We start from the raw sequence: 10,123 nt of genomic DNA, 5'->3' as shown, positions 1-10,123 counted from the left end.
CATATTAGTTGATGATGTACTTTGATTTGTTTTATAAATTCTTTCTGCATTTGCTTCATTATTGTAAATGGATTTATTTAAAAAAATTGTTAATTCAAGAAAAAGTTATATATTGATCCTTGGAATATAATTACTATATAGAGAGATATCTTTATATATCCTTTTCATGAAAAATTTAAATTACTAGATAATAAGAGATGTCAAGGAATCAAACTCAATTAAATCAATCCAATATCTGAGTTATTATAAATTTTCTTGCATTAACTTTTAATTTCTACCAAAAAAACTAATTAATAAGAAATGACATATAATTTTTTAAAAAACTACATTGACACTTCATACTCATTAATAATGTACAAAAACGTGACTGGTATTAAAAGTTTATATCAATTATGAAAGTAATTCTCCACTAAATTCAATTGAGTCTAAAAAAAAAAAAAACTTACAACAACTTAATTGATTTTTGTTGAAAATCAATACCTTCCATATTGAATATTCAAAATCAATCATCAACTAGTATTTCGACACTTACACAATTCAAATACTTCAGAATGAATAAGAAGTTGGTTAGAGTAATATTAAGTTTAATCATTTTAAATAAAGTTTTAGATTTAAGTCTTGTAAATAGAAAAAATAAAATTAGAAGAAAAAATTTCACGGAAGATAATGAGTTAAGTTTTCTAATGAAACTAATAGATATTTTACATTAATGTAAGAAAATAGTTATCTTTCAGAAATGTTATAAAACAGTGTAATTATTTTTATGTGGAAACGAAAAGAGTGAGTTTTACAAGGGAGACATGTATTTGAGAATCTATCTTTCATGACGTGCATCTGTTTGAAAATCACGTTGGATCAGTGTGACTTTTAGCCTTTTAGGTACTTAAAGCACACAACAAAACCAGGCTTTGTTATGTTATGTCTGATGGGAACACAACCAAAGTTACCCACCCACGCTACTTATATTACTAGTGAGTGTCCAATTAGCACTCATGTGTGACCAACTATGCTGATAAAGACACTCTTAAACCACATGTGCTTTACACACATTAGAGAATATACTTTAGCTATTAGTATTACAATTTGTCCTTATTTTTATGCATTCTTCATTTACTATAATTAAACTGGTTGACTTTGTTGTCCTACGTTTTGTTTCTTACGGCCTTGCTTTGTGGGCCACTCCTTATCATAAGATAGAGATATGGTGGGCCAGCCTCATGACTTGTAATTGTAAATGAGAACAGGTTTCTCCAAAGATATATGTATATATTTAGGGATTTTCTTCTCTTTTTTAACAATTTTTCTTACACGGATTTATACTTCTTTTAATAATAAAACAAAGAAATATATTTTTATATCTATATGTTTAAAAAATTATAGGGATAAAAGCAAGGTGCAAAAAATTATTATGTAAAAGAATAATACTGAATGATATACGAATATAAATTAATAATTTATACTCCTCTAAAATTGTTTTCTTTCTCAGCTTAGATTTTTTCTGTTAAGTGTTATGTGTAATCGTGCATTTTGTATTCTTAATAAATAGCACAACCAGTGACGGATCCATAAATATTTTACAATAGGGCAAAAAAAATACTAGTTTAGAATATTTTCAAAGAAAAATATTAATTTTATTTTTTTACAAAATACATAATCTCATGGTAAAAAAATTAAAATTATTTAAGCTTCTAGAAATTATAATTGGATTAATGTGTGTGTTTGTGTCACTTGTTTGGTTAAAAGATAAAGTGATCATAAAATTAGTATCAATTTATTGTTTATTTTACTCTTATATTTTTTATATTTATTTAAAAAACAGTTTCATATTATGAGGGCCACATCTATTTTTATGGAAATAATTTTTTTTATCAAATATATTTAAGTAAAAAAAAAATCTTAATAGAGACAATTGTCCCATAATATTTAAGGTCGATCCGTCCCTGAGCACAACCTTATGTAGAATCCATTTATGTTTCCATTATGTAAAATTTAAAATATTTTAATAATATTTATTTTTAGAGATAAGAAGAAGAAGAAGAAAAAAACCCTATAGCTGCAGGGACACCTTATTTTTTAAATTTAGATTAGTCTCAGTGCAAAATAGCTATTATTTTAGAAAATCAATTAAAGTTTATTTAATGATATGGATAGTATGTAACTAAATGACATTATAAAAAAAACATACATTGATTATATACTAAAAATGTAACTTTTGTATCGTGGTGAAATTTTATATTAAATTTTCCTACAAAACTATTTTAAATATAAATTACTCTAGTTCAACTTAATTTTAACTAAAATTAATTTTTTAAAATCGAATTTATAACTGCTCACCCAAACCATTATAAACTACTCGTCCTACAATCATAACATCGATGTTCGATTTGGATCATTTGAGACTGAAGTACTTAAGAACGTACTATCTCTCACGTTGTCTCATGTATTAAGAAATAATTCTTCCGAATGCAAGCACAATGTTAACTTTATTCTTAACAATTAGGGCAACCCTTTTGAAGTAAGTACAATATATCTTCTAAAATAATGAAGCATACATTAATCTGGAACGCATAATTATAATCATAACCAAACTAGCTAGAAAACAAATTAAACAAACGATCATGCATTTCATGAACCTTTTATATAAAAGTTCTTGTACGGACGGGGTGTTCTGATTTGATATTGAAGAAAAGGGTTAAAAGGATAGCTCCTTAAATATTTAAGTTGTATCACACTATGATGAGAGCTGTATCTGATTTGGATAAAAAATAACTACACTGAGAATTTTTTGTTTACCATCTAACTTATTGTACACAAATTTTTAGGAAAAAAAAATTCAACTGTCTAACACAAATTGAACGCAAAAAAAAGTGTAAATATTTTTGTAAAAGTTTTTTCTATCAATATTTATCTGCAACATTAAATCAAATACGCACTTAATCTATGAAAGATACTAGTACTTCATGATCAATGTAAGACCCAAAAGAAATGCCCATGCAATGTGTCTGAGGTCATTTGAAAATTCAATTGCTCCACTAAGCACTTTTCATGAGAAGATTATAAAAACTACCAGAAATACTAGACACGTTGATATTCCACTTGCTTACATCCATTCTAAGACTAAGGACGAATATTTAAATTTAATCAAACAAATTCCACCTATCCAACTTTGATGGCATTATTTTACTATAATAATATACAATTATTGAATTTTATAATGGAATAGAATCTTAGGCCGGTTGCTTTGTCGGTCGTATACCACATGTGGGGCATGACCACCAAACTGGCCACCGGCGGCGCCGGTGAACATAATCTAGGGCATGCACTTCAAAACAGCATTAACGCCACCTCTTGTTTTTGTTATTTTTCCTTTTCGTTTCACATTCATTCAACTCGATCAAATATTTTTGGATTAATTTAACACACAGAAAAAAGTGGAATTATTTCTTCCCTCACTGCGAATATAATAATACGGTTAGTTAAAGTTAAAGCAACATTATATTATGTACTATTTAAATTTATAATGATGGAAAGTACTAAGGACCCTCCAAATTCATTAACTAAATAAATAGAAAAAAGAAACGGTAGAGTGGGAATATGGATTCCATAGATTCATTTAGATACTCATATATATTTAGATACTATATAGTGAAATTAAATCATTCACAATGAAATGTACCAAAAGAATATTCGCAAAGTCATGGCGATGCATATATACTGCATATGATGTGGGCTAATGTGGACGTTTGTTCAACTTACATGTCACCGGCAACTAAATGAATATTGAAGGATTAAAATATATTTTTTTTATCTTTATAAATATTAAAAAGTTTGAAATTTGTTCGTGCAAAAAAAATTATATATTTTTCGTAAAATTAAAATGTTATTTTTGTCCAGAACTAGACTTAGACAAATTTGAACCTAAATGTCTAATATATGTCTACTAAAAATTGGACACATGGAGTTATATTTCTTCTTTCTCTTTTCCCAATTCTCTCTCCTTCGACCCCCTCCGGTTAAACATCACCCTAGACTCAAAATTCGCGCATGTCATCATCACCACAACCCTGACCACCGCACGACCAACCAGTCAAGTACCCTACCCATCTCCTCTGCGTCACACCGCCTCCTACACCACCTCCTCTACCGCTAGCCACTACCCGCACCAACCAGCACAGCGTGCATGACGCTGTCGAGGTCACAAATGGTGATATAGTGGTGGTGGAGACACGCGACAGCATTAGGGCCACAAATTTGAGGGAGAGAGGTACACACACGCCTTTGAGGTGATGGGATCGAGGTCACAATGACGATGTTGGGATTGTGATGGTCGCATCGGCCACAGGATGGTGGTTTGATGGTCATGATGTTTTGTTGTTTGATGGTAGTGTTTGATTTTAATGGTGGTGTTGATGATCATAGGTGGTGGTGCTAGGGTGGTGTTTGGTGGTGGTTGTTTTGGGTTTGGGAAACCAAAAAAAAAAAAAATCCTATAATTTGTGGTGGTTTTTAACCACTAAAAATTACATTTTCAAATATAAACTAAAAAAAAATGTCTCATAGGTTCTATTTCGTCTAAGTTTAACTTCAGGCCAAAAAATAACATATTTCAATTTTATGAGGATAAAAAATATATCAAAAATTTTACAATGATGAATTTTAAACTTTTGATATTTATCGGGATGAAAAACATATGTTAGCCAATTGGAGCCACTGTGCATTCCCTTTAAAGAAACTATTAATATAGGGTGACTAGATTAAAGCTTGATGCATGAAGTTCACATTTTAGACAGATCAAACATACTCTTTTCATGAAATAAATGAATTTTTTTAAGGTTTGTATTTAGCCCGTAAAAGCCCAAATATAAATCGACCGGTACATAAACTCAATTTATAAAAAAATTATAAAACAAATCATTTTTAAAAAGTGAAAATTGTATAAAATTAAGAGAAAAAATGACCTAATTTCTTAAGCTAAAATTTTTCACTCTAAAATACATTAGCATTGTAAACATAATAAATTAACAATAACAACATAAATTAAAGAGATTTAGACATTAGACTTAGACGATTTAATCAGATAATCCGTGAGTCCGTGAATAATGTCTACTAGGATCGGTGTACATAACAGACCAATATGCAGATTTGTGTCCGTATACCCATTCTTATTTTTTGGTGACTATAAATTGTAAACATCTACCACATCGTGAAATTAGCTTTTTCAATAATAAAAAAATTAATATACAAAACTTGACTCTGACCTTATTTAAAGAGAATTAGGCATCACTCCTGGAATCAATTACTCATTGGTAGTAGACTAATTAAAAAAAAACTAATTACAGTTTTTGTCTCCTAAAAAAATATTGTTTCTATTATATTTTCGGTGTAAAACGGTTGAATGTTCTGCTAGATTAAAAAAAAAATGTGGCTGTATAAAAGAGTTTGGCCCATTTTGTTTGACTGGTTTATTTTCTTTATGAGCTGAAACAAAGTGGAAGATATTGCGGACTTGCCTTTGGAAACAATATCTAACAATGTTTTATTTTGCTTTTCCAATTAGTGAAAGAGAAATGCTTCTTTTTTTACTACAAAGAAAGAGAAATGTTGTCAACATATTTTCTAATGTGCTTTTATGGATACACTTTTTTATTATTGAAATATATTAAAAATTACAAATTTCGGCCTCATTTAATAAGTCTTTCTCATAATTTTATAATTTTAAATAAACTTTAATCAATATTACGTGGAATGTATAGTGTGTTGCTAGCTAGTACTCCTGTGAACAAAAAGCCTCGTTTAAATTACGTGAATTGAGGCAATTGGCTATTTTAGAGAAAACCCCCTACCCACAAAAATCAAAGTAAAAGAGCAAATATATAAACAAAAAACACAAGAAATTTAAGTGGTGTGCTTTTTAAAGTTTGCCTTCATTGTTTCACTTAAAAATTATAAGAGTTAAATATTTTTTTTATCCCTATAACACAATATATGATAATATTTGTTTTTAGTATCTCATTTAAACAATGTTGACTTATGATAATCTTTTTTCTGATAATATCACTTGTTGATGAGGCTTAATCATCCAATACCATGTGTTCTCATATTATTTTTTTGTTAAAAGTTAGAAGTTACGGATTTCTCACAACCCAATAGTTCAAATATTAATAAATCATTCTCACTCACGTAAATACAACATGACTTTACATATTTCACAAGTTATCAACCCTTTAATTGTTCACATATTAAGTGGCATCTTGAGGTGAGGGGAAACCCAATTTTGTGGTGGTTCGAGGAAGACAACATGGCGGCACCAATGCTAGTGGACGACAAGGCGGAGGAATGACAATGAAGTTGTTCGATTTGGTGTGCTCATTGATCATAGTGGTTTCCACAATTGAGGTACGGTATTTTTTACAAAGCCTATATAATCTAAACTTTATCTATATATGGTTCTTTCATTATTACATAAAACAAGTACTTTATATCCATTTATTTGGAAGTGTCCACACATCAAATACTCCGTAAATGAATAGTTGGTTAGGCAACACTATATTAAGCATTAACAAAAAAATGAATGAGAATAAAATGTCAAATGCACATTTTTTTTTATCATTTGGGGATAATTTTTTGAAATTATCAAATGGAAATACTTTTTTTAACTAATGCCAATACAAAGTTGTAACTATTTGTACAACTTTCCCCTAAATGAAAATTTATTAAAAAAAATCCTTATTTGGGAATTTTGAAAAACAAACTACCTCAAATTATAAAAAAGCCCAAGTACATAATAGAACCTAATAAAAAAAAATTTTAAAAATAGGAAAATAACATATCTTATGAGAGAAAACATCTTATATAAAAAAATTAAATCCAAATCATTAATCATACATGAAAGATGAATCATTTAATTATACATACAAAATTGAGATTTAATGTCAAAAAATTATATAATTTTTAAAAAATTTGACAAAACCTTTTAAGTAATCACATGACATTAAATATTAAATTTTAACTGTATGTTGTTTGATTATACAGTTCAGATCTCTCATGATATGTCTTGAATAGGAAATCCCTAACCAAATTGTGACGATACCACAACGAGAACCAAATTCTTGGTCATTTACCTCAAGTCCTCAACAGAAGCTCTCCCCAGCAAACAATTGAACCAACAGATAAATCCGTGGTAGATAATTTTCCAGGCACATCACGATTATAAAATTCTTCCACAACAATATTGGAACGGGGTAACCAATAAATTTGAGACATCTACTTCTATAGTGAAAATACGGACTACAAATCAGTTTCAAATGACAACCATCAAATTTGGAACATACATTTAAACTTTCAACAGACACTCATCTAGGAAGAAGCCTGTCAGATATTGAAACTGTGTACATGTAGTCTCAATGCATGTAAGTGTATTTCTTTCCCAAACTGTTTTTGCCAATGACATCTTGCAGCTGTATAACTCCCAAGTCCCAAATACCTGTTCAGGTCAGACATTATCAGAAGCTTGGAACATTCAGCACAATGCATAAATTTATAAGTATAAGATGTTATTGCATTAGAAAACACAACATATATTAAACACGGCACAGAAATGGTACCGAAATCCTCTCTCGGGTATAGACGAAAAGCTAAATCCTCAGAACTGCTTGGGCTTGGAATCTGCTAATGAGACTCGTATAGCTCTGCCATTCAAGTCCTGCAGCCAAAATATCAAATGATCAGATTTTGGTGGTTAAATACTAAAGTGAAGATGTATCAATGAGTAGATAACTATAAATATGCACCCAACTAAAGCAAGTGAGAAAATTGTTTTTTACAACACCAATTCATACAAGAAGACATAAATTCACTATTTTTAAAAGTATTACACTCTTGCAAGGGATTTAGCTCACCTATAATTAAGATAAAACTCGTTGATGTAACCATACAAATTCACAAACTTCAACTCATTAAATTGCATTTTATTTATAGCACAGATATTTTCATTGATTGAATTCCAAAATGTAGATTTTCCAAACACTAATGAACATCCACTTTGCAAAGGGGAAGGATTAACATGCTTACCACGCCATTTAAGGACTGAATTGCACTGTTGACCTCATCAGGGCTACTGAAAGTCACAAATCCAAAGCCTCTTGATCGTCCACTTTCCCTGTCATAGATTACCCTAGCTTCCAAGACATTCCCTTGTTCACGAAACAATGACTTAAGTGCTACATTGTCAACACCCCAAGCAAGATTACTTACATGAACACGGTTTTCACTATCTGAAGGACCACCACCTCTGGAACCGAAAGAAGAACCACCTCTAAAACGAGGAGCACTCTCATTCCGAGCAGGAGGTGGCCCAGAATTCACTCTCAATGCTCTTCCATCAAGTTCCTATGAATTTCAAAAGATTAATTACTTAGACGTGATAAACAAATATTCAAAGACAAACATAACAGATAATGACAAACATATCAACATTTCACATCATATAAACTATATCTCTGACAACCAACACTGTTAAACACTGCTAGTTGATCTTATTTTAAGTAAATTTTCACATGTATGTTTAGTTTCACATTGACAAATTGATTGAGTCCATAATTGATTTTGAATTGAAACAACTTTTAAGTAGTTTTTGCATTGGATGAAAAATTTATAACAAGATTTTCTACTAACTTGCTTTTAGAATAAAAACATTCAAACATTAACCACATCACTTCAAAATCAATTTTGTTAACATTCATGTAAAACACACATTATATTTTAAAAAATACCCAATCAAATACCTATATACTTCAAAATCAAATATCCTAAAATCACGTTCAAAACATCACTCCCACACACAAGTCAATTTTATCAAATCCAATCCTTTCAACATCAATAATTCCAAAATTAAAAACAAAAAAAAACAAACCCTAAACGAAAAACTAGAATTTTAAACACAACCAAATTATAATAAACTCACATAGCCATTGAACTGCTGAGCAGCCGCTTCAGCTTCCTCAACCGAAGACATGGTGACAAACCCAAACCCCCTGCTCCTCCCAGTAGTCTTATCATAAATCACCTGCATAAAACAACAACAACAAAAACAACAAGTCACAACCCATTCCAAATCTCCCAAAAGGGTACACAAAAAACCCATCAAAAACCAAACCTGCAAAACAAAAAGTCAAAAACAGAAACATCACCTCAACCACCTCCACATTCCCGGCACTCTCAAAGAGCTCCGCGAGCTGCGCGCTGTCGACGTTGAACGGAAGATTCCCGACAAAGAGCTTAAGGTCGGGGGAGAAGCTGGGGCCGTCTCCGTCACTGAAGGTGTCCTCCTCCTGCCCCAAATCCGACGACACCACGACGTGGGGAACGAAGCGAGACGACGACAGAGTTGTTGGTTTGAGAAAAACAGCAGAAATGGAAATGGGTTTGTTGTTGGGTGTGAGGGAGAGGGACGAGGAGAAGCATTGGGGAGAACATAGAGGTTGTCGGGTTCGGAGAGTGAGGGTTGGGAGTGCGAGGGAAGCTGCGGAGGTAGACATGGTTTTCTGGTTTGGGAGGATAAGGATTAGGTGATAAGGTTTGAGAGCAAAGGGGGGAAGTAGAAGTAGGGTTTATGAAAAAAGGAGAGGATTTCAGAGTGGGTGTGCACTGTGATATTTATGCACAAACAAAGCAAGGGTTGGAATCAATCAGAGAATCACAATGCATATCGATAAGGTAAGGTAGCCTCATCTATTTACTCATTTATCCTTCTTATCACAGATATTTTGTTCTTTCTTGTGTGTTTTTATTTGTTCAGGAGAGGTCATGAGAGAAAGAAATAAAGAAAATATATTTTTATCATGCTAATCAACTTCATCCTTATTTTGCAAGCTAGGTGTAATCATGTATCTAAATAAGTTATTAGTACCAGTGATATTGAATTGATGAAAAAAAAATTAATTAAAAAAATCTTAATAAAGATGGTTAATTAGATTTTTATTAATCATTAATAAAATTGATGAATATTTTATATTAATAATTAATTCACTTTAAAATGTAATAATATCTCTAAAAAAGTATTAGTATTTTAACCATTATTTAATTGTAATTTTTATCTTCTTTTTTATTATCTTGCATTTTTGTT

At 30.7% G+C, this 10,123-nt stretch overlaps 1 protein-coding gene across 1 annotated transcript; it reads right to left on the bottom strand.

Annotated features, from left to right (window-relative positions):
- Positions 1 to 7,157: 7,157 nt before the first annotated feature.
- On the bottom strand, positions 7,158 to 9,658 carry LOC100786275 (RNA-binding (RRM/RBD/RNP motifs) family protein). Its single transcript, NM_001361198.1, has 5 exons — positions 9,189 to 9,658; positions 8,963 to 9,064; positions 8,071 to 8,388; positions 7,605 to 7,702; positions 7,158 to 7,483 (listed from the first exon to the last, which is right to left on the bottom strand). Exons 1-4 carry the CDS (start codon positions 9,534 to 9,536, stop codon positions 7,643 to 7,645), a joined length of 828 nt encoding a protein of 275 aa, NP_001348127.1. The 5' UTR covers positions 9,537 to 9,658; the 3' UTR covers positions 7,158 to 7,483; positions 7,605 to 7,642.
- Between the last annotated feature and the right edge of the window lie 465 nt (positions 9,659 to 10,123).

The sequence above is a fragment of the Glycine max genome, chromosome 10, assembly GCF_000004515.6.
Source record: "Glycine max cultivar Williams 82 chromosome 10, Glycine_max_v4.0, whole genome shotgun sequence".
NCBI classification, from domain to species: Eukaryota; Viridiplantae; Streptophyta; class Magnoliopsida; order Fabales; family Fabaceae; genus Glycine; species Glycine max.
Note: the sequence above shows the minus strand (reverse complement) of the source record. Positions and strands in the feature narration are given on the sequence as shown.

What these genes read in the sequence shown, in the direction of transcription:
- LOC100786275 (NM_001361198.1), bottom strand. Translation starts at nt 9,536, where the DNA reads ATGTCTACCTCCGCAGCTTCCCTCGCACTCCCAACCCTCACTCTCCGA. An exon ending in CTCAGCAGTTCAATGGCTAT is followed by an intron (nt 8,389 to 8,962) that starts GTGAGTTTATTA and finishes TGAAATTCATAG; the next exon opens with GAACTTGATGGAAGAGCATT. An exon ending in TTCAGTCCTTAAATGGCGTG is followed by an intron (nt 7,703 to 8,070) that starts GTAAGCATGTTA and finishes TTTTGGCTGCAG; the next exon opens with GACTTGAATGGCAGAGCTAT.